At 52.5% G+C, this 24,817-nt stretch overlaps 1 protein-coding gene across 1 annotated transcript; it reads right to left on the bottom strand.

The window, feature by feature from the left end:
• Nucleotides 1-5,932: 5,932 nt before the first annotated feature.
• On the bottom strand, nucleotides 5,933-23,546 carry C11H3orf62 (chromosome 11 C3orf62 homolog). The gene is made up of 4 exons (XM_014570749.3): nucleotides 23,204-23,546; nucleotides 14,494-14,923; nucleotides 12,870-12,961; nucleotides 5,933-6,328 (listed from the first exon to the last, which is right to left on the bottom strand). The coding sequence occupies exons 2-4, from the start codon at nucleotides 14,916-14,918 to the stop codon at nucleotides 6,063-6,065; spliced, it is 783 nt and encodes a 260-aa protein (XP_014426235.3). The 5' UTR covers nucleotides 14,919-14,923; nucleotides 23,204-23,546; the 3' UTR covers nucleotides 5,933-6,062.
• Between the last annotated feature and the right edge of the window lie 1,271 nt (nucleotides 23,547-24,817).

The raw sequence follows: 24,817 nt of genomic DNA, 5'->3' as shown, positions 1-24,817 counted from the left end.
GTTTCAGCAGCGGCTAACTTGGGGACGCCTGGGGCAGAGCAGCTCGGGTGCTGCTGGGTTGGTCCAGTAGCGCGGCCACTCCTCGGCGCTACTGGACCAACCCAGCAGCACCCCAGCTGCTCTGCCCCAGGCGTCCTGATTCAGCCGCTGCTGAAACTGATCAGCAGCGGCTGAATCAGGACTCCTGAGGCAGAGCAGCTGGGGTGCTGCCGGGTTGGTCCAGTAGCGCCGAGGAGCAGTGCTGTGGGACCAACCGGCAGCGCCCCACCTGCTCTACCACAGGCCCTGGGGTTTGCTCCACGTCTCCCTGGTCTGCTGGGGGGGGCACTAGCTGCGTCCCCCCCAGCAGACGAGAGAGACGCGGAGCAAAGCGGCGGAGGACCCGGGCCGGACCACGGCGCTTCCAGATCAGCGTCGCGGTCCGGCCCGGGTCCTCCGCGGCTTTGCTCAGCGTCTCCCTGGTCTGCTGGCTCCCCCAGCAAACCAGGGAGACGGGGAGCAGCTTTTCTCGCCCCGGAGGAGGCGGGCGGCGGGACTAGGCGTCCTGCCGCTCCAGTCCTCTGGGGCGAGAAAATCCCCGTTCGTAACTGTGGATCCGACATAAGTCGGATCCGCGTAACTCAGGGACTGCCTGTAATGGCAAACCTTTTCTGGAAGTTATATAATGGCAAACCTTTCCTTTTTCTATAATGGCAAACCTTTTCTGGTGTAGCCTAGACCTTGGTTCTATTGAGAGTCATGACACAGTGGAAAGGAATAGTATAGCATCAGGATGATCCTAAAGGTAAAAAGCTCATATCAACACTTAATTAAAACCCTCTTTCTAGATGCTCCCTTCTGTGCTGTGAGTAAACTGTTCCAAAGGAAAACTTGGTGCATAGGTCTCTGACTTGAGAGTTTCTCTCTCATTAAAAGTTGACTCAGAGTACTTCAATTTATTTTTGTTTTGAAAAGAGCAGAGAAATTCCCCCTCACTTTACCCTTCCTCCTCACACATGCTCCGTTTTGGATGTAGATATTGCATATTAGGAAGAGGAAAGTGTCTGGTTCTTAATATTTAAACTTGGCAGACACTATTCTTTCTTTTTGGACAGCTGCTCTTAGGAAAGATAATTTTTCATGCAAATAAAAAATGTTCATTTAGGCATTTCCCACAAGCTCTTCATGGATAAAGGTTTCAGCTAAAATGTTATGTTCACTAGCAATCTGCCACAACCCCACTGCTTTCCCCAAGTGAATGACATTTCTTAAATTCTATTTAATACTATTGAAGATGGCTATCAGTTATAAGTGCAGCCTCTTAGGAGGCTTTTTCCTCATGCATTTATTCCTGTTTTGTTAGAACTAACTGCACATTCCCACGGAAATGTGCATGCATGCATGTGTGGGTGTGTTCGCATGTGTTTCTGTGTAGTACAAACTTACAGAAAAAATATCTGATGGATATCTTTAGTCCAAACATTTATAAACTTATTTCTGTAGCTGATTCAGGACTGTTGCCAGTGTATATATTAGTTTATAGTTGGGGGTGATACTGTCAGGAGGGTAAAGAAGCATCCCAATTGTTTAGTGCCTATATTTGGAAATATTAGTCTCTATCTTTCATAAACTGACAGATGTACTTGGTTTTTTATCTTTGTTCTGTGAACTGGAAAAGATTCAGCTTCCCAGATGATCTGACAGAGGAAAAACTTCAGAGGACAGAACTTTTCTTATAAGCATGGAATACTCAAAAATATTGGCAAATGCATTAAGCTCCTAAAAGGAAACAAACAGCTTTAGAAATTGTTACATCTTTTGACATTTGTTTAAGTCTGAGTGATGTTTGCAGGATTTGTCAGATTGTACAGGGTTTGTTTAAGGTTTACTAATAAAAAGCAATGATTTTAATGTGCCATAATGATATGAAAACCCACCTAGATAATAGAAAGCCGATGATGATAAAGGGGACCCTTCTGGAGCTGAGAGAAATTTTGGTTTAGATTCATACCACTCTGTAAGGTGGAATTGATGCGCTCACACCCTCCCCAACTCCCCTGCGGTTGGAGAAAAAACAGCATAAAGGTATCAGACTGTGGTTCAGCTCAGGCAGTGTCAGTCTCAAAGGCACTAGGCTCACCCCTTTGCAGATGACCGACACAAGGCCTCAAAACAAGGCGTAGGAGGGCTTTGAAGAGGAGCACAGGTCTTCCAAAATAAGTTCAAGAATTGGTTAGAAACTGTACCTGATCTTTCCTCATTTGCTACTGCAGCTCATCTTGGGAGGGGACTGCTGCTCATACGCACCCATTGCATACCTAAAATTTCTTTCCATAAGACTTATGCTGTCCTGACCCCATGTACTCACTCCCTGTTTAACAATGAGAAACTTGCTCTATTGATGTCATCTTCGCTCCCAATTCTGAGGAAGCACCAGGTATATCTGTCAACGTCATACATCCCTGAGACAGTCTCTGGGTACATGGCTGTCTTACTTCAGAGGCTTGGCCAGGCAGACTCTGCTCTCAGGTTCGGAGGGTAACCAAGATGACACAAATCGCTTAATGCAAATAAATGCAAGGTTTATTAGATATTACAGGTGATATGAAAAGAAAACAAGAGAAGGCTGACAACATCCCTGTGGCTTGCTGGAGACTCTGACTCAGCAAAGGATGGACTCCCGGGTCAGGTCTGAAAGGCACTTCTGTACAGTTCCAGGTCCTTCCGGAAGTCCAAAGGGAGTTGGCAACATAAAACAATATCTAGCCTGCACACAAAATTCTAGAAGAAGCAACTAACTCCGTGCAGAAGACTCCCACAGACAGGCTGTTTACTCAAAGCTTATCTAAACTATGCAGTAAGCTCAGTCACACTAGGGTGCAGCCTCTCTCTCTCTCTCACAGGCAAGCTAGCTGGGAATTTTGCTTGCTAACAGCAGGCCAAAGCCTGTTTTCTAGTTTGCAGACATGAGAACTGGGAAGATTCACTAACTAAGATTCACTAACGCCTCGAAATACAATGGTCTTCTGGTTTTCAACCACAACAATGGCTTAAGAGAATTCAGAAGTGCTCTCTTGGAACAGCTCTTTCTCTTCATTCCTTAGAAAGCTTCAGAGTCTCTGGTGGCTCCATGGAGTGCCACAAGACATCCTTTCTCCCCATGCCTTGTTCTACAGCTACTCTGGATAGTTGCCATTGCAGCCTGCCACCTTCAGCTTTTCGTTAGACATAACGGTAATGGGTCTCTCACACTGCACAAGCAGATTAGACTGCTCTCAGAACTGGGAGGTTGAATCTCACCCACCTTGACATGGAGGCGTGTTGAGCGTTTTCAGCCCCAAATCCTATTTGCTTCTGTTGTCTATTATTTATTTAAGTAACTGAATATGCAGGTGCGGACCTGCTGCCTTCGTTGTCTGCAGCTCTAGTAGCCTCAGGCCTTGCCAGGCCCTGCAGTCTGGGGCTGTGTCTACACTGGCGCGATCTTGCACAAAAACTTGCTGCCTGTCTACACTGGCCACGTGTTCTTGTGCAAATAAACTGACGTTCTACTGTATGAAATGAGGGCGGCTTGCACCACAACTCTGATGGTCCTGCTCAGGAATTAGCCCTTGTGCACAACTGTTCTTGTGCAAGAGGCCAGTGTAGACAGGCAACATGAATTTCTTGCACAAGAAAGCCCTATGGTTAAAATGGCCATCAGAGCTTTCTTGCGCAAGAGAGCGTCTACGCTGGCATGGATGCTCTTGCGCAAACGCACATGCCAGTGCAGACGCTCTCTTCTGGAAGAGTTTTTGCAGAAGAACTCTTCCGCAAAAGAGTTTTTGCGTGAGAACGCACCAGTGTAGACATAGCCTGGGAGCTTTCCTGGCCAGAGAAGTCCTAGCTCTGCCTGCCTTTCCCCAGCCCTGCTCTAAGTGAAGAAGCCTCCTGCATCCCTGGCAACTAGGTCTCTCCTACTCCACAGCTGGAGCAAGAGTAAATCTGTCTCCGCCCCTCCAGGAGCTCTTATTTATACAGCGCCAGCCGGCCTTAATTGGTTGTCTACCTTAGATACTGGCTCCACAGCTCCCACCCTCTTCCAGGGCTGGGTTTTAACCCTTAAATGGGCAGTGCAGGGCAGACACTCCATCACAATTTTGTTTTATAGCAGTGGCTAGGTATTACGTAATACAAAACATATTTTATTTAATGTTAGTAAAAAAAATTTTTCTTTACCTTTGTGGCAGAGCTCTGGCTGTGTCCTGTGGGCCTCCAGGCAGCTATTATATGTCTCAGAGGCTTGCTGTGACCCTCTGCACTGTCTCTTATCTTTTCTAGAGGCTAAGGTCACAGCTTTCTGAACCATCCTCATCATTGGCAAAGTCAAAGGATTAGGGTGAAATCCCTCCATAACCCTGGACTCCCTTTCCAGGTATAGACTTTTCTAATTGGTGTGGGAAGGGTTGGGGGTGGACCCAGCCTGCCCCACTACTCCAGGTTTGCAAGTGCTAGACGATATCAGACTTACTCAGGTAGGCTTGGGTGATAAGCAGGAAGCGATAAGCTGTGTCCCTGATGTAAAGGTATGTCCGTACTGCAGCTGGGAGTGTGCTTTCTGGTGCTAGCTGTTCTCAAACTAGGGTACGCCTACATTGCATGCTTATTTCAAAATAAGCTATTTGGGTATGCCTACATTGCATTCCTCTTTCAAGACAGAAATGCAAATGCCGAGGAATGAAATTGCAAACGAAGTGCGGATTTGAATTTCCCACGCTTCATTTGCATAATTGCATCTAGGCGCTATTTCGAAATACCCTATTTTGAAAAAAGAAATGCTGTCTAGACGTGGTTAGAGGGAAAACCCCTTCTTTTGAAGTTATCCTTAAACCTCATTTTATAAGGAGTAAGGGTAATTTCGAGAAAAAGGGTTTTCTTTCTAAATAACCACGTCTCAACAGAGTCTACACTGCAGGAAAGCCTCAGTTAGTCTGAGGCAGGCTTCCCTAAACTAGATGTGCTATCTTAATTTAGAGCCCCATTAGAGAGGAATAACTTAGAATGGTCCTGGTGAGGGACTATTTTGAAATAGCAGCAGTAGAGCATCTACACAGGTCTTATTTTGAACAAGCTATTTTGGAATAGGCATTATTCCTCATACAATGAGGTTGACATATTTTGGAATAAGCTGTCTTATTTTGAAATAATAGAACGGCTATGTAGACGGTTGCATAGTTTTGGAATAGCACTAGTTATATCGAAATAGGGGTGCATCTATACTGCACTGTTAGACTGCTGAAAATATCAGTACAGCAAATTATAGGATGGGTTCTGGCTTGAGCTTAGTTTATACTGGGCATCTGGGTGAATTTGTACTCAGGGAACTGACCTGACCTGCAGCTTGTGCTACCTCTAGCTCCCCTACTATTTTTTTGTTTGCTAGTTTTAGTACTAGTGCCTGTCTATCTGCTAACACTAGGACTTATGCCCCCAGTTACAATGCAAGCATACTGTAAGGGTGGGAGTGCTGTGGATTTCCATTCCAGAAGCAGTAAACTCTCCTTTCTCTTCATGCTTAAACTACGTCTGGCCCACACTATAGACTAACTCGGCTACCCCCTGGAGCTTCAGAACTAATAAAGTGCTACCAGACCATTTGTGTTTAAAATTTATCCTGTATAGACTAACAAAACATGTAGATGACATGCATCTGACGAAGTGGGTCTTTGCCCATGAAAGCTTATGCTCCTCCACTTCAGCTTGCCAATGCTGCACCGAGCCAGAAAAAAGCGGCAGCCATGTTCATGCAATTGCCGCGGGGGATATTTTAATCCCCCGCGGGATTTGCAATTCCGAAGTGTCTCATTAGCATCCCTTTTCCGGAAAAGGATGCCAACGTAGACACAGCCTAACAGTACAAAATACTGCCATAAATAAGGAAGAGTTTGCAAACAAACGGCGGGAACTCGTGAGAGTTTGTAAATGGCTACTTTATTTGAACTTTCTCTACGACATCGAATCTGCCACTCTTTCCCCAAAAGGCTCCATGCTTGAGAATTGTTGTTTCTCAAGTCTGTGCCTGTGTAAGCCATTGAGCCAGTCCCCTAGTTCAGATGGTGCAGAGCAGAACTGGTCATGCTGTAATCCTCTTCTAAATCCAGAACTGTTTGGATAATCTCTTCGTCCTCGATGTTTTGTCTTCGGTGCTGGACTACAGGCCTTGTCACAGAACTGCTGCTCGCATCCGTGAAGATGGCTAAAACATCTTCACTAAAGGGGGGCTCACCTGAGTGCCTGTGAACTCTGCTTAACTCATTCGGTAGGGCCAGCGGGCCTGCTAATTCCTCTATAGACCAGATGTTTGGGTTCCCTACAAAACAAAGGAAAATGCCATGTGGGGGACCAGTGGTGGTTCTTCAAGTATTCACATCCGTTCCAGTAGCCAGAAGATCTTTCCCTTAGCAGTTAACCATAGGGTCAGCCTGGGTGTGCCCTGGAGTGGGCCTTCCTGGCATCCAATATAGAGCCCCACCACACCGCTCCCTCCCCAGTTCCTTCCTGCTGCCAGTGACTTAGCTGGAACGCCCCGGCGCTAGCAGTTACCTATTCATTTCAACAGCTGTAATTAGTTTTATTAGTGCAGTCAGTCATTTTTTAGTTTGGCTTTTTGGGAGGGATGCTCTATCCTCCCTTGAGTCCCCAGCTCTGGGGCATACCTTCGTCACCAGGCTTCAAAGCCTGCAGAAAGTGCCCCAGAGCGATCCCCACGCTCCATGTCTGAAGTGCTTGGGCAAGAGCCAAAGGGACCCGGTGCTCAGTTTGCAAGACATTCAGAAGTAGGACTTGGAGAGAGCTCAGTGTCTGAAGGTCATTCTGAGGGGGCTGCAGCACCTCTTAGTCAGACCAGGGGTCTTCAGACCCAGCACCAAGCACTTCATCTTCTGCGCAGAACTCCCAGCTGGCGCGCAGGCACCATCCCAGTCCCTCAGGAAAAGAAGAGGTAGGACGGGGTAGATTTCCCAACTCCAGGCACAGGGAGTCAGGCACGTGAGTCCCAAGCAGCTTAGGGCTCTGCATCCACTCCCACCGACACCTGGTTGTCCAATCCCAACCACCCCTGTTGCTGCTTTGGAATTCCAGAGGCATTCCGGGCTGCCCAGGAGCTCATGCACGCCATGACCGTTTTCTCCAGGAGACGCGAGACATTTGCAAAGGACATGGCTACCCACTCGCCACCCCGTGGCAAGCCGGCCATGATGGCACATTCCCCAACACCAAGCCACAGTGCTGCACCAGCTGTCTGAGCCTCAGAGCTCACAGAGCCCTAGCCAGGACCCATCAGTCCACGGCTCTTCCACAGTCCTCGGCACCAGAGGCCTTGGGGTCTGAGTCCAACTCCTATCATTCCAGCAGGAGATCTGCATCAAGACAGAGCTCCCATTCCCACCCAATGCTGTGGCTGGTGCAGCGGCCATTCTGGACACTCTGGGCCTTTCATGAGAGCCAGGGCCAGGTTCTCCACTCCCATTCCAGGGTGATGTTGGCAGCATCAGCCTCCTTTGTCCCAGCTTCAGCATCGACAGCTCCAATGTAGGGGTGTTAACTATGGCACCACCAACAGCAACCCCGACACTGCCGATTGGGCCCACGGCATCGGGTACCCTACTCCTGCCGCCGGGTGCACCAAGCCCGGCACCAATGATTGCAGCACCAGATGCTGCTCCACCCCCCATGATTTCGTTGATGCTGAGGGTGCAGACAGATGAAGAAGAGCTGACTCCATCCACGGCTCCACAGGCACTGCCAGGGCACTTACTAGTGCCATGACTGCCTCGTCAGGAAGGCTGCCCCCGAGACCCTTTGGAAGCAGAGGGCAAGGAACCAGCACCTCGTGTAGGAAATCACCTTAGTCATCCCCAGAGGAGGCGATAGCTGGCACAGCCCTGATCCCCACCCTGGGAGACAATAGGGTTCTCCAACAACTCAGGGGAGTTGCTCAGGGCCTGGGCATTTAGGCCAAAGAAGGGACTGAGGCTGTGATCCCATGGTTGCCATCTTCACCCCTCTGGTCCTGTGCGTGTTGCCCTCCCACTCATCAGAGCATCTTGGGCAACACAAAACTCTGGCAAACCCTGGCCTCGCACCCCCTCCCCCAGCCAAGGGAACTGAGAGATGCTGCTCTCGGGGATACGAGCACCTACGTAGCCACGCTCTGCCCAACTCGGCGGGAGTGCTGGGCTTGCAGGCTGCCTCCCCAAAACCAGGGAGGTAAAGCACCTCGATCTCTATGGTCTGCAGGGGTTTGCCGCTTCCTCTCAAGCCAGCACGCCGCTGAGGAGGTATTCCTACAGCACGACCGTCAATGGCAAAATGCACAGAACTGCTGGCACAGGGCTCCAGGGCTGAATGCTTAGCTATGGCAGAGGAGGGCAGGCTCGTCTCCCGGTGTGTCTGACACGGCACCCGAGTCATGGATGCAGGTGTCACCATGAGAAGGGGATCGTGGCTTCAGGCCTACAGTCTGAGGTCCAGCAAACGACCCAGGCGCTCCCCTTTGAAGAGCCATCGCTCTTCTGGATCCACCGCGCCTGCCCCTTTCGACCATGCTGGGTCTTGCATCACTCCAGACCGGTGAGTCCGCACAACAGAAAGGGGGCATTCCACCCAGTTCTCTTCCTCCCTCCCCTCTTCAGGGACCCTTCTCGCCAGCAACTCCTTGTCCAGGAGGTGCAGTTGCTTCTAGCAATGGGCAGCAGGAGAGTTTCCTCAGGAGCTATGAGGACAGGGTTTCTACTCCTGGGACTTTCTAATTCTGAAAGCCAAGGGTGGGCTGAGTCCTGTTCTGGCCATGCAAGAGCGGACTACATTTGTAAAAAGACCAGGTTTGCGTGGTTCTTTGGCCACAGTAACACCCTTTCTGGATCCACCAAACTGGTTTGCCATCCTTGATCTACTTGAAAGGATGCTTATTTTCATACTGCCACTTACCCACCTCACAGAAAGTTGCTCAGGTTTGTGGTCAATGGCATCCACTCCCAATTTACAGCCCTGCTGTCTGGACTGCCAGCCACGCCAAGGGTTTTCACCAGACACATGGCGGTGGTCGCCACCCTCCTGCGCAGGCACTGCATCCAGGGTTTTCTGTACCCAGGTGACTTGAGTCTCAAGCTGCCCATCTCATCTTTATCAAGGCCACCTTCAGCATAAGAGAGACCAAATCTACTCTATTCCTGGTCCAGAGGATAGACGGGGCAGACTCAGCACAATGGCGCCTGCAGCTGGTTGCTTGTCGCCTCGCTGGGCGCCGCCCTCTAGCTGGTGTCTCCCCATGTTCCTCTTTGACCATGGCGTCCTCTTCAGGACATGACCCCCGGCAGGGCCAACTCCAGCCTCTCTGAGCCCCTTTCCAGGGGTGGGTGTTTATCCTGTGTGCACTCCAGGGTCCTGTCCTCCCCGGGGAACTCAGTTCCCCTGTCCCCACCTTGCCTCAGTGACCCAAAGCCAGCCTTCATCTCGCCCCTGCCTCGGGCAAACTGCATCTGCAATGGCCACTCAGCACTGGCAAAGGGGGTGGACCTGCGGCCTTTGCCTAACCTGGCTGCTTCAGGCCCCGCCGCTTGGGGGCTTGCTTGGCCAGAGCTTCCCCGGCCCTGCTCTACCTCCAGAAAGCCTCCTGCTTCCCTGGCAATCAGGTCCCTACTGCTCTGTCCAGAGCAGCCGTCAGTTCCCCTTCCCCCTCTCCCTCCAGGAGTTCTCCTTTATACAGCCCCCGGCTGGGCCCTCCTTAGCCAGAGCTGCCTCAGTTGGGGCTTCCCTCTCCGCCCTCACTTAGGGCTAGGTTTGCCCTTAAAGGGCCAGTGTAGGGCAAGCCCCTCTCACAGAGCGACTCCAGCCAGGCCAGAGCATTCCTCCTGGAGGCAGGGTTTCAGGCCCTGACAGAGTATGTAGGCTCTCAGTTTCCCACTGCAATGGCACGGCACTGTAGAAAACTGCTGGGTCATATGGCGGCATGCATGCTCGTGGTACAGTATGCCGGACTCAGGCTCAGGGCTCTTTAGTCTTGGCTAGTGCCGGTTTCCCAGCCCGGCAGAGACCGTTTGGACATGGCAGTAACGCTGCCTCGCACAGCTCTCGACTCCCTCGTGTTGTGGACAGACTTTCTAGTGGTTTGCTCAGGGGTTCCCTTCGTGGCCCAGCAGCCATCCCTGTCCTTGGTGACAGAGGCATCTGATGTGGGTTAAGGAGCCCACCTAGGGAACCTCAGAAATCAGGGTCTTTGGGACAACTCCCACCTGCTTCTTCACTTCAGCATCAGAAGCTAAGGGCTATCCAGCTAGCCTGTCGGGTCTTCTGGTCTCATTGTGGGACATGGTCATTAGATCGTCTGCGGTGGCCGAGACACAATGGGGGGCGGCTCCGTGAGCTCCAGGAAGCCCAGACGCTGTGTGACTTCTGCCAAGAGCATTCCATACTCCTGCAGGCATCATTCTTACAGGGCGTGCAGAACAAGTTAGCCGACCACCTCAGCATATTCTTGTGGTCACGAATGGTCTCGCCAGCCACGTGTGGTGGGATCAGTTTTCCCGAACTGAGGTCACCCGCAGATAGACCTATTCGTCACAAGTCACAACACGAAATGTTCTGACGCTGGGACTGGGCGATGGGAGGGATCACGTGATGAGTCCCTGCTCTGTTCCCTCCCTCTGGGGCACCTGGCATTGGCCTCTGTCGGCCGACAGGACCCTGGGCTGGACGGACCTTTGGGCTGACCCAGGATGGCCGTTCTTGTGTTCCAATGAAACGAAAACCATTTTGCTTCTTCCAGAACCACAGTCCAGGCTCACTAGCGGATGCGTTTGATCTACATTGGAAGAGTCCTTCCTAAGTGCTCCCCCCCAATTCCACTCATACACAAGGTGCTCCTCAAGATCAGAGGAGACCGAGCCCAGGTCGTTCTCATAGTCCAGCCTGGGTCCGCCAGCATTGGTACACCCCTCTGCTGACGTGTCTCTGCAGACTGGTTTCGCTCCCCAGTTCCCGGACCGTAGTCGGCTACACAAACCCAACCTGAAGCCGCTCCGCCTCACAGCAGGGATGCTTCATGGCTAAACATTGGAGCTTTCATGTTCTGGCCATGGTAGGCGGGTTCTTCCACAGGCCACTTACCCTTGCCGAGTGGGAGTGGTTTTCAGTCTGGTCAATGCAGCAGTTTCAACCCTACGGGTGCCCCAGCACCTGCCATTTTGGACTGCCTGTTTCATCTCTTAGGGTCCACCTCACTGCAATGTCAGCATTCCACCCGGAGTTGCTTGGACGCTCCGCATTGGCCAGCCCCGTGGTCGGCCGCTTTCTAAAAGGCCTAGAGCAGCTTTATTCCCGGGTTCATCAGGCAGTCCCTGTCTGGGACCTCAACCTCGTCTTGTCTCGACTGATGGGTCCACTGTTTGAGCCTCTGGCCTTCTGCTCCCTCCTCTGCTTTTCTTCTAAGGTTGCGTCCTTGGTAGCAGTTACTTCTGCCAGCGCCCTTACATCAGAGCCCCCTATGATTAGGGATCTCCATAAGAATCAAGTTTGACTGTGGTCCCATCTGGCAATCCTCCCAAAAGTGGTCTCTTAGTCCCATATGAACCAGGACATCTTCCTCCTAGTCTTTTTTCCCAAGACTGCAATGCCAGGAACAAAGTCTCTACTCCTTAGATGTTGGTAGGGCATTAGCAATCTGTAAAGTCGGAACAAAACCATTCAGGAACTCTGCAGTGGTTCACAGCAGGCGCTGAGGGGATGAAAGGTCAGCCTGTGTCCTCACAACATAGCTCCCCACCGGCAGGCCTGCGTCCTGGAATGCTTCTACCTGGCAGGGATGCCCCCACTGCTGACAGTGCATTCCACCAGGCCCCAAGCCTCGTCCATAGCTCTCTAGGCCCGGGTCCCCACACGAGATCTGCAGGGCGGCAGCCTGGTCGTCTGGCCATGCTTTTGCTGCACACTATGCCATTACCAGCCAAGCAGTGCAGAACTCTGTCCCCACCTCCTAACAAGGGCTTGAGTCACCCAGCTGGAGTGCACACGAACAAACAATTAAAACACTCTGCGCTTTGTGAACGCTCTCGGGGCTGACGAGACCGAGGGGCAGCACCGTGAATTGGAAACAGCGCTAGCCTAGCACAGAGTGGAGGAAACACCTGTGCCCTGGAAACATGAGGCAAGTCCACGATTGGTCTGAGGTCCCCTGTTGCTTTTGGGATTAGGGATTAGTGGGAGTAGAACCCTTTTCGTTTCGTGTCCCGACAGACCTCCTCCACTGCCCCCAGGTGCAACACGTTCTTGACTTTCTGGATGAGGTGTTGCTCATGAGAGTGGCTCCTAAAGAGGCAGGGCAGTGGGAGGGTCGGCCAGCCGGCCATGAACTGCAGGGTGTAACCTGAAAGTACTTTTAAATTCCAAGTGACAGTTACACTTTTGAGGGGGGCCTGGGCTTAAAGTCATCGGGGGGCTGCTTCTTCAGGAGGGATTGCATCATCAGAGGAGGGGCAGGTCCCCGGCCCGCTCTAGGTGTTGGTGCCTGCTGCGCTGCCCCTACCTCGGATGCAGGGCCATGTTCCGGGGTGAGCGGGTAGTTTAGCCTCCTTGTCAAATCCCGGCTTGGCTTTTTGCTGAGGATACCCCTGCTGCCAGTCACCCAAGGGACCATGTCCCCTCGTTCACCAGGCATCACTGGCTGTGAGCAACGTTCCCTCCCGCCTGAGCTCTCTTGAGCAGGTGGCTTAGAGTCCAACGGCCCCATTGCCTGTTGTCAGCCCCTGTCTACAGGCCCTCTCGGCCCCTTCTGCCAAGGGCTGAGGCAGCGTTTTCAGTCACTTTCCCAGCACGGGAAGAGCCCATCGGCCAGACTCGCTGTGAGCTGGACTCACCGGGTGTGTCAGGAAGAGCCTGTGCAGCGTCTCGGGGCCCACCATGGACGGCCGCGTTTGCTTCTGGCTTCGTGCACCTTGTAGCAGTTTTGCTAGAGGAAACAAGGGGAGGTTCTTGGACAAGCTGCCCTGGACACTTGTCGAATGGGGGACAGCGAAAACAGAGATTGACGAGGGCCACAGCCAAACGGGGTTATGGGGAAAGGCTGGTGTAGGCGTGAGAGCTACTGCGCAAGTGGAGCTCCCAGCCAATTTCGTGCTGTGAAAGTGGGCCATGGCCAGAGCCCTTCCCTGCTTTCCCCACCCATAGCTGCTAGTCTTGGCCAGGTGGGCGAGGCACAGGACTTGTCCTTCCCTCGCACGGCCACTCGCAGGCAGGTCAGTCTTCCCTTCAGAGGCAGCACAAGTGAAGGTGGGTCTGATTCCCCCCACCTCCGCTTTGCACTTCAGCAGCCCCGTGGCTGGATTCAGGGCTTCTGTCCCTGCGGCTTCTGCCAGAGCGTGGGGTTTCTGCACACACAGCTAGTGACAGTGCTCAGGGGATCCCTTTTTCTGGGGGCCCCGGACATGGGCCCATGCATCAATCTGCCATTGGCCCAGACTAGCAGGTAGGAGTCCCCAGCTGTGAGCAGCATGGGCAGGATCAAACCCACCTCTATAAGTCTCCTACAGCTGCATGAACCTTCGACGTTGCTGCCCAGCCCCAGAGCTTCCTGCAGCTGGGAGAGGTAGCCAGAGTTGGGTTGGATCTCCTCCCCTCCCCCCCGCTCTGAGAGTGCCCATGCAGGGCGGAGTAAGTCCTGTCCCTCCCCAGCCAGTGGGGACTACCAGGGAGGAGCCCCACCTAGAGCACTCCTAGCCCCACAGACTCACCCCCAGCTCCAGGAGCCTCCTACAGCTGCAATAAGCTCCCTGGCTGTTGCTTTCAGAGCCCAGCCCTGCAGGCAGCACAGAAACGAGGGCTGGAAACCCACAGCCGCTTTGTAACCCTTGCCCTCCATTTATGGGCGAGGAACCCCACCGTTACAACACGGTAAAAACACGCAATTGACTGATGGCTAGCCTGGCCCATGAGTTTGGGAAGGCCCTAGGCACTGTGACACTTTTCTCCAGGTTGCACGTCAGGCTCTTTGGAACAGGGCCTGTCTCCTACTGGACAGCCCCTCACACAAAGGAGCCTCGAGACTGGGGCCGCGAGATGCTACTGCAATGGCGAGACTAGGAGACGGCAGCTTTGAAGGCCAAAAGGCACCGTTGTGTAACGTAGCCTAAGCCCTAGAACAACACGGGCTGGCAATATGCCTCGCAGCCTGGTGAGGCAAGCAGCCTTCTCCGCCTACAGGTGGGAGGGTAAGTGTGGGCAAGGGAGGGTGCCCAGACCTGCCACAGATGTTTGTGGCAGCTGGAAAGAACATCCTGGCATCCTTATTCTTAGTCCCCCTGCTCGGAACACTAGAGCCCATTCCCCTTTCAGGAGTATCTACTGGCTGAGCTCCCGGAGACCATTCCTGCACGTGTCTCCTCGGACGTTCCCTCCTCTTGGACGTCTTCGTCTTGGACTCCTGTCCATCCAGGCTCACGCCCTAACCGCATTCATGGCAAGAACTGCGAATACAGACGGTACCTCGCATGGGCTTTCCTCCAGCGCTCACTGTCCCTCAGAGCTCTTGGAAGCTGTTGGTCAGGCCCCGAAGCAGAAGAACATAGCCAAGTATTCTCCTTGCTTGTCAAAGGTTCTCTCTTGGGGCCCAAGGGATTTGGGGCAAGGGTTACTGGAATAAGACTTGGTATGAAAACAGGATTCTCTTTTTCCAGTGAACAGGAGATTGGTGCAGACTGGTCAAGGAAGGAAGAGATGGTGGAGAGGGACTCCCGTCTGTAACTAACTCGGTTCAGCTGGGGCAAGGAGGAAGGTGTCTCCGTCTGCAAGTCTACATTCTGGTTATCGCTACAGTCTTCTGAGTGACGGAAAGGAGACGTGAGATCTTCAAATGCCCTATCTATAGCTGCTGTCAGTTCCTTCCTGCATCTCCTCAGCTTTTCTGACATCTCACCTAGAAGGGAGGAGGTTGCTAATTACACACTAAGTAAATGAAGGGAAAGAAAGAGGCAACTTCAACAAAAATAATAAATTATATCAGTACCCAGAAACAGAATGGAGCAAATATTTAAGCAGTTTGCAGTCACCTAGAAGATAATAAGGTGAAGAGGAGTAGCATCAATTTGCTAAGAACAAATCAACCTAATACCTTTCTTTGACAGGGTAACAAGCCTTGTGGAGGAGAGGGAAGCAGTAGATGTGGTATTAAAAACATTTAGAATTTACCTGGAGGTAATTAGCGTGAGCGAGCTAGCTATCTTGCGGTGAAACCACAGTGAAGAGCAGACACAACCAGGTCTCCAGGCAGGAATACAAGGCTGACGTCCTTTACTTTATCGTGTGGGGAGAGCAATGCGCCTCCCTTAGGACAGCTCATACACGTGACTCACCGCAAAGTAAAAATGCTGTTTTTCTGGCAGTGCAGATAAGTGCGAAGACAGATAATGGTGTAAGATGCGACCGCAATTCCAGTTGAGGGCACTGGAGACTAAGGGGCCACGGCCAGGACTCCAGTGCAGCCAGATATTACCTGACGCCGGAGCAGAAGAATGTTTCTATGGCTAAGTATTTCCGCTGTCTATAAATTCAGTAGTCCAGAAACATCACATTATGAATATACCTACGTGTTCAGCTCCCGCGCTGTAGAATTTAAATCGTGCCAGTCCCCAGCCCATCCATTGCCATGCAGATGTGTGGCACACCCGTAGCAGCCTGGTTGCTGAACCACTGCTGTGTGGAGATTTCCATGCGTCACGTGTACCGTATTTTCTAACAACAGTGTAACTGTGCACAGGTGCAGATAATTAAACTCTGCTGCCTTGGAAGCCAGACAGTTTTCAGACGGCAGAGGGATGTCCAATTTCAGTATTTACAGGGAGGAAGTAGATCCTACAATGCAGACAACTCTCTAGGCCAGGGTTTGAATCCATCAAACAGTCATTAAAGAGGGCTCTCCTCAGATCCGCAACTGGGGTGTCTTCAGAAAGACAACTGGGGTACATTAGTCTGTCTGGATAATAACGGGCAGTTCCAGTGTTCCCCATATGGTCAGCTCAGAGGGTATATCTACACTACAGAGTTTTCCCGGAAAAACGGCCGTTTTTCTGGGAAACTACACTTACGTCCACACTGTAATTGTGTTCTTTCAAAAGAACGCAGGGGTTTTTCTGACAGCGGTAAACCTCTTTCTACGAGGAAGAAGCCTTTTTCCGAAAGAGCTCTTTTGGAAAAAGGCATGTATGGACGGGGAAGAGGGTTTTTTTTCATTTGTTTGTTTTTTTAAAGAAGAGGCCTCCAGGAAAAAGCACTGGTGTCCTGGTGGCCACTCTGTCCATAGTCATCACACCTTACATGCGAGAGCGCGTCCAGTCAACGTGGACGCTGTCTTGCAAAAAAGCAGATGGCTTTTTCGTTGCGCTTTTGCTATGTGGACGCTCTTTCAAAAGACGTTTTCCCGGAAGATCTCTTTTGGAAAAGCTTCTTCTGAAAGAAGCCTGCAGTTTAGAAGTAGCCAGGGCGGGATGTAGAGTTGAGGTGTCTGGAAACCATCAATGGCTGCTGCTTGGAGCAGCTAGTCCTGGAACCCACAGGGGAAGAGTGAATTCTTGATTTAGTCCTAAGAGGAGCGCAGGATCTGGTCCTAGATGGGACTATACCTGCACGACTCAGCAATAGCAACCATGGTGCAATTAAACATAATATCCTAATGGGGGGCAAACACAAAGAATCCCACCACAGTAACAGTTAACTTCAAATGGCAGCTACACAAAAATGAGGAAACTAGATAAACAGAAATTAAAAGTTTCAGGGGGAGCTGAATTTGTAACAGGAAAACCTTAAAAAACAACCAATGGTCTGGTTGCCCCTGAGAGACGAACAAAACATGTAGATGGGATCATGAGCTTTCGTGGGCACATCTGAAGAAGTGGGCCATGCCCACCAACGCTCACGCTACCATCTCCATGTTTTGTTCATCTCTAAAGTGCTACCAGACCATGGGTTGTGTTTGAAAAAAATTAAAAGAACAGTTGCAAGGATGAAATGTCTGTGCACCATGGAAACTGTTTGAAAGCAACACAATGGGGGCTCACAGTAAATGCACACCCTAAACATAGACGCCAGTAAAAGGATCACAAATGCCACCTTGGCTAAACAGCAGAGTAATAGAGGCAGCAGGAAGCTGTAACGGGGCAACTCACCACAGCAGCGCCTCCTGCTGGCTGTCTGGGGCATTAGCTCTGCTGGCAATGCACCCTCTTCGGGGGTAATTATTGATTCATTTACTAGCCGAGCAGTCAATGGAATTTCCATCGACCCCTGCCTAGTCGCTAAGGAAGGGCACTGTAAGCGCTCACTTCTGGCTCAGGCTGTGTCTGAGCACAGCTCCCAGCTGCCACTCTGCACGCTTAAAGGGACAGAGAGGAGCCGGCCTGTAAAGGAGCTGGCTCATTCTCTGGTCCCCCGCCCGGTCTCAGGACAGCCCTCACGCAGCCCCTCTGCACTTTTAAAGGGATGTGGCAGCGGCAGCTGGCTTGTGCTGAAACAGACAAGCCGACAGGCTGACGTTGCTGCGTCTCTTTAAAAAAATGCAGAGGGGCCGCATGAGGGTTGTCCTGAGACCGGGCGGGGGACCAGAGAACGAACCCGCGTCTTGCAGCCGGCTCCTCTGTCCCTTTAAGCGTGTGGGGGGGGGGGGGGGTGAGAGAGTAGCTGACAGTGCTGCCCAGTAAGCTCCTGCTTATCAGGTAGTCGACTCCTCCTTCACATCCCTGTTCTGGAGGTGTCTCGCCTTCTGTCACTGCTGCTTTTGTTGTTCCAAGGGCCATGGTGTCCTCTTGAGGACACAGACCCCTGGCCCTGTCACAGGGCACCTTCCTCCTGCCAAGATCCTGGTCCTCTCAAGCTTCAGGCAGCTACTGAGCTCTGCTCTGGCCTGGAGCTCTCCTTATATGGGCCTGCTGGGCCCTGATTAGCTACTCCTCTTAGCCCTTTGCTGATTGGCTGCCTCCTGCACAGCCTCCCTAGGGCTCTGTTAACCCCTTACAGGCCAGGATGGGGCAGGGACCCCCCCCCCCCCAGGCAAAAATGGACCCTTTAAAAATTGGATGTCAGATTCCGCTGAAGCATATACTCTGGCAAGGCAAGTGTAATTAGGCAGGCCAAAACGAATGTCAAGAGCCGCTAGCAAAAGGCACAAAACCTAGTACCAAAACCCACCCGTTTTTAAGCACAGCAGCAGGACAGCAGCCAGGCCCCCAGTGGGGTCTCTAGGTGATCACAGCACGATAGGAGCATTCAGGGCCATTGCAGACACGCCCCATCTGGAACTGGGCAGCACTGTAGAGGGGTGCAAGAGTCCCACGCCTGAGCCCAAGGTGCTGGCTCCCACTGAGCTGAGCAGCGGTGCTGTCGCTGTTCCGGGCCCAGGATAACGTACCTTTATTTGGGAGGGACAAGCTCTTGTGGTTACACAGAACTTTTCCTTCACCCTGCAGAGGCTCCAACGCTGGCAGTAACCCTAACGCCCGTCCCCGCTAACTTGGGTGAGGCTTTGGTAAGGAATAGACTGATCAGTTGTACAGATGCCCAGGAGATGTTGGGAAGAGTTACCCCAGCTTTTGTCATGCTGCCTCCACACGGGGGCCCAGTGGGTACACTGCACTTGGACATTCAGAAAGCTTTAACAAGGCTCCTCACCAAAGGCTCTCAAGACAACTAGTCATGGGGCTACAAGAGAAAGTGTCTCATAGATCAGTTACTGGTGGTGTCACAGCAGTAAGAGCTGAATACTAGGGTCCCGTGAGGGGCTGTCTTGGGACCTATGCCGTTCAGCATATCTAGTCAGGAGCTGGAAAACGAGCTAAGCTGTGAGCTAGCAGAATTTACAGAGGATACTAAATTACGCAAACTAGTAAAGTGCAAAGATGACCTGCAAGCTCATGTAACTGGGCAACAAAAAGGGCAGACGAAATTTAATTTTGATACATACGAAATAATGGACACCGGACAAAATAAAGCCCTGGGAGTCAGCCTGGCTCGTTCTCTGAACAGCCAGTCGCTGTGCATCGGCAATGAAAAGTGACCAGACTGGTGGGAACCATTCGGAGCGGGATGGCTAAGATGAGAGAAAACAGCATTATGCCAGGAACTAGGCACTCTACTGAGCCAGGAAAGCCAGCATATAACAGCATGCCAGAGGTGTCTGGGTAATGGGTCTTGCTGACATGCTCGGGGACTTGGTTATCACCATATTGGGAGTCAGAAAGGAATTTTCGCTGGGCAAGATTGGCAGAGACCGGGGTGGGGGGGATTTTCCCTCCTCTGCTGCTCGGGGCACAGGTCACTTGCAGGTTTAAACTGGGGTAAATGGAGCCTTTCAATGGTATCTCCAGTAACCCAACCAGTAGAGCCAGGGGTCCGTTTCAGCCGTGGGTGGCTGAGGTCCTGGGGCCTGCGATGTGCAGGGCAGAAGAGATTATCAGATGGTCTCCACTGGCCTTCAAGAGTTTCCAAGAAAAACATCCAATCATCTTGACTTTTTGTAAAGGGTCCTGTAAGAAACTTAATGTCTGGCTCTCTTTGTCCCAAATGCTGATAACAGAATAAGAGTTAACAGAGTACGAGTTCTGCTGTACTCTGTGCTGAATAGGCCTCAATTGGAGTACTGTGTCCAGTTCTGGGCATCACATTTCAGGAAAGTTGTGGAGAAATTGGAGGTCCAGAAAAGAACAAAAATGACTGAGTCTACAGAACATGAGCTGTGAGGGAAGGCTGAAAGAACTGGGTTTCTTTAGTTTAGAAAAGAGAAGACTAAGAGGGGACATGAGAGCAGTTTCAAGGAGAGAAATTGTTCTCCTTGACCTCTGAGGACAGGATAAGAAGCAAGGGGCTTAAATTAAGAGGGAGGTTTAGGTTGGACATTAGGAAAAACTTCCTACCTGTCGGGATGGCTAAACACTGGAATAAATTGCCTGGGGGGGTTGTGGAATCTCCATCACCAGAGATATTTAAGAGCAGGTTGGATGGTGCTTGGTCCTGCCGTGAGGGCAGGGGACTGCACTTGATGACCTCTCGAGGTCCCTTCCAGCTCTAGGATTCTATGATTCTAAAATGGATTCTTCAGATGTTCCATATAGTCAAAAAGTCATCAAGTAAGTATTGTGCATCGGTTAAATGGAAGAAATCCAAGTTGTAATTCAGTTAACAAGTGTTGTAGCTAATTGGTATGCTCATACAAGGCTACAGCCAGAGTCAGGGAACAGCTAGATCCTTTTCTGCAGTACTCCTTCCGAGATGAACCACATTGTGCCTTCCTCAGGGAGTACTTCGCATTTCTCCTTCTCGAATTTTAGCCTGTTTACCTCGGACCATTTCTCCAGTGTGTTCGTAGCCTTCTGAATTGTGACTCCAGCCTCCAAAGCACTTGCAGCCCCTCCCAGCACAGTATCAATTGAAAACTTTATAAGTGCACTCTCTGTGCCATCATCTAAATTGCCGATGAAGCTATTGACCAAAATGAGGCACAGAACTGGTCCCCGCAGAACCCCACTTGTTATACCCTGCCAGCAGGACTGTGAATCATTAATATCTACACTCTGGCAATGGTTATCCAGCCAGTTGTGCACCCAGTTTATAGTAGCCCAAACTAGGTTGTATTTCCCTAGTTTGTTCATAAAAAGGTCACGGGAGACTATCTAAAGCCTTAGCAAAGTCTAGCTCTACCACTTCTACTGCTTCCCCCAACCGCAAGGCTTGTTGCTCTAGCAAAGAGAGCTATTAGGTTGCTTGGACACAGTGACTGCGTCTAGACTGGCATGATTTTGCGGAAATACTTGTAATGGAAAAGTTTTTCCGTTAAAAGTATTTCCACAAAAGAGCATACATTACAAAGTCAGTGCTCTTGCACAAATTCAAGCAGCCAGTCTAGACGCACCCAGTTTGTTCGTGACAAATCTACAATGACTTTTACTTTCACCTTCTCTTCTAGGTGTTTGCAAAGTGATTGCTCCGTATCTTTCTGGGGGACGGAAGTTGCGTTAGCTGTTTGGTACCAACAGTTCCGTTGTTTTGTTAGAGGCAGCGCGGGTAGAAACCCGCATCGTAAAGTGGCCCCACGGCTGCCGTCATAAGACCCTCGGTTCCAATTTTGCTATTTGGGTTTAAATTTAGAACATTTCAATGCTAGTGGAACAGCCACTTCAAAGAACAAGACACACGTGAACCGCTTGCCCATATTAAAACAAAACTCTTCCAACTGCTTTGTTGGGAGGCTCTGGTGTCTTGTGCTTTGGAGCCTGGCTTGAGATCTGGCAAGCAGCTCACACAGAGGTCACCTTCTACTACCTCTGTGAAACATCCCCCAAATTCAGCCTCTGGAACGCTCATCGTGCACATACTCAGTATTGATTTGTTAGTGTTTGGCAGCAAAATTCTCTGGTGATTCTAATTGTACTGAACATGCTCCATCTCCTCACGGCTCCTGTGTGCAACCAACCAGCCTGCACTTGTGCCAGCCTCCCAGGGCAGCAAGGACTTTCCTACAGGCGTGGCTGCCGTGTGCCAGGTCCTGTCACCGGCTCACAATGCTCCCACTTCTGGCAGCCAGGCAGCGAGGAGGCAGTGGAGGAAGCTGCCGGGCTGCACTACAGAAGGGTAAGAATTGGAGGTTGGCATTTTGTGGGTGAAAGGGGGTTGCAGGCACCAGAGGGAGAGAGAAGTGGGGAGGGAGAGGGGGAGGACAGGCTCTAGGGTGGCAGTAGGGAGCTACATGGGGAGAGGGGAAAGGGGACAGGAACTGGGCCGGGTAGACAGATACATAAGGAAGAGGGACTGGAGGTAGGATGGGATGGATAGAAGGGGGATGGAGACAGCCTGATGTGATGGGGCAGGTTTAGAACCACAGGACACTACCACACAAAACCTGCAAGTGACCACAGGAGCCCTGCGTTCCTGCCTCCCTCTGCCGCCAATAAATTGCTGTGCAGCCCACTGGCCAAGTGTGTGTCATCCCCCAGCACCTGTCCACCCCGCCCTCAGCTGATGCGGGAGCAGCCAGCGGCCATGGTTGGGACCAATAGGGTGGGATGGAAGCTCTGCTGTGTTTAAGGAAATAGCTTGGACCTTGCAGCTGCTCTGGGCTGGCGCCAGGCCCTGGAATGGGGAACGAGCCTTACTCTCCTGCGGCACCAGGAAGTGTTCAGAGGGGGAGCCTGGTGGGGAGAGACAGGAGCCGAGTGGGACAAGGAGTCCGATGAGACAAGCACTACTGGGGAGGGGCAGAAACTGGGAGCTGGTGGGGGAGTCGACACAGCTCAAGGCTACGTACACAATCTTAATTTGCCCCCATCAGCATATGCAGTATGCCACATGATTTCCCCAGCCGATCCTTCATCCCCAGCCTCCCATGGCCCCGAGGAGGGACCTGTTCTTGCAGTGAAGTGCAGGGTTGGGGTGGGGGAGGCTGTCCTTTGTAGGGCCAGACTCTAAACTCGGTGGTTGGGGTCCTTCCCAGGCTGACACCACATTTGGCTCCTGGCTCTGCCTGATTTGAGCAGGGGACTGTAATGTGGCTTATTTATACAGCCTGGAACAGCTTCTCCAGGAATAGCCTTGTGAGCAGTGCTCTCCTGGGCTGCAGGAGTTCAGGGCTTAATTTCTTGCTTCAACTCAAGCAGAACAGGACTCAAACGTAGGTCTCCCACATGCCCGGTGAATGCTGCGGCCCACCCGCCAGCCACAAAACTCCCCCTTGCCTGTACACAAGTGGCCGTCGTGCAAGGCATGATCGCACCTGCTGGAGAGCTGCCCATTCGCTGTGGGGCTCTGCCAGGACTTGGGGGTCATGCACTTTCCGGGAGCTTGGGCAGCAGCTGAGTGGTGACCTTGAGAATGTCAGTGGCACCACAGCAGTGGATTTTGGAGCCTCTCTGCCTCTTCAGGCACCTCTATCCCTCTGTGACTGGAGGCCAGGGTTTTAAAGCAGGCATTTGGCACTGTGAGCAGGTTGTAGTGGCCGGGGGTCGTGCCTGTCTCTGAACAGGTCGCTCCCCGGCCATACCTCAGCAGGCAGAGGGGAAAGGAGGCTGGGCGTGTGCGTGTGAATGCTCCCTGCTGACTCTGGACTCCGGGGTCCCTGATTTCTCCAGACAGAAGCAGCAGGGCTGTGGGCTGCCGCCCCAGGGTGGCCAAGATGGGCTGGGTCCATTTTCCCATCTCCTCTCCTCCCCATACTCACCATCCCTGGACTGACAGGACCAGTTGCCGCTGGGCCCTCGTGGGCAGGCCTAGCCTGGCCTCCTGGGGAGTAACAGGGACAGGGCAAGCAAATCTGAGTTAGCAGGTGCCGCAGCCTCCTCGCCCAGCGCTGCTGGCTGGAGCCACGGCCACCGTCCAGGTCCCTCCCGCTCCAACTGCCACGGAACCTTCCCACCCCTTCCACTGGCCAGGGCTGGCCCTGCCACCGCCCCTCCAGCTGGAGTCCCCACAGCCCAGCTGCTACTCCGCCCCCCACCCTGCCTCTTCCGCCCCACACCTCTCCCGCGTAGCCTAGGGCAACTGGACACCACCCTCAGGGAGTCTGCTGGGCCACCCACCCCCCAGCTTCTGTACCTCCCCATCCCCTTGTATCCTCACCTCTGTGCTGTTGCATCTGCTGATTGGGATAGAAGAGGCCCTTCGGCAGAGGGGAGCCCTTCTGCTGAGCCAGGGCTCCTCTGTCCCTCTGGAATCCCTGCCACTTGAGACCCAAATGCAACAGCTGGCTGCCACTGCCAGCACCCCCCCCCCCCCCCCGAGCTGCCACTGGACCCTGGAACGGACAAACTCTTCACGTGCCTAGTCACCTCACCACAGCACGAGTGGCTCAGACCGAGCGCACTCCTCCCGGAGGCATTGCTCGGTGAGATGCAGCCCTGCCCAGGCATGCTCTCCATGTGCCTAGCTCACAGCAGCAGGGCCAGGCAGGTCAGGATTTCTTCTGTACAAATCCCTGCTCGGCCAAATTTGGAGGATGCCGGGGATTCCAGGGCCGGCCATGCACAATCGCTCCTGGGGACGCTAGCTTGCTTGGCATGAATGACCGAATAAAAGGAGGGGAACCTCCAGGTCAAAGAAAACCTCTGGACACTCAAGCGTAACCATGAGCTCCCAGCAGAGCAACTCGGCTCCCTTGTGACCGCACTGCAGACCACAGCCTGCCACCTCCCCGCTGGCCTGTGTCTCCACGGCCAGCGGCCTTGCAGTGAAAATAACGCCAGGCAGCTGGTGACACTGGGAGGCCCCTCACCAGGCCAGGACTGCTGCCGTGTCAGACTCTGCAGCTGCTGGAGGTTGCATCTCCCAAGCAAACTCCATGCTGCCCCAGGGAGGCCCGGGGGTGGGCAACACTCCCTCTGGCGGTGGAGAGCAGGCTGATGCCTGCACCAGCCTCCTCTGGTGGGATGAGGTAGGGCCGCAGCAATGCAGAGAGGATGGGAGCTGGCACCTCTTCCACCTCAGCTCTGAAAGTAGGAATCCAACTGTAGTGCCAAGGGGGGGTGCGCACCAGGTCATGCCAGTGTGCAGAAAGACTGCAGGCTGAGTGAGGCTTGGCCCAAGTTCAGCAGGAGCAGGCTGTCTGTTCATACAGCAGGTCAGCTAACCCCATGCAAACTGCTGATTTGGACTACAACCAGTGCAAATCTGGGCCTAGGTGACCGTGCACAAGGCCCCAAAGACTGTGAGGAGTCCAGTATGACAGGCAAGACTTGGTGAACGAGGTTCAGGAGCGGGGAGACCGCCATTGTCTGTCCTGCCTCGAAACCCAAGCCCCACCATCACGCACTTAACTGACGGGGAACCGGCCGAATCC

This window comes from Pelodiscus sinensis, chromosome 11 (genome assembly GCF_049634645.1).
Source record: "Pelodiscus sinensis isolate JC-2024 chromosome 11, ASM4963464v1, whole genome shotgun sequence".
Taxonomy (NCBI): Eukaryota; Metazoa; Chordata; order Testudines; family Trionychidae; genus Pelodiscus; species Pelodiscus sinensis.
This window is presented reverse-complemented; position numbering and strand designations above follow the sequence as displayed.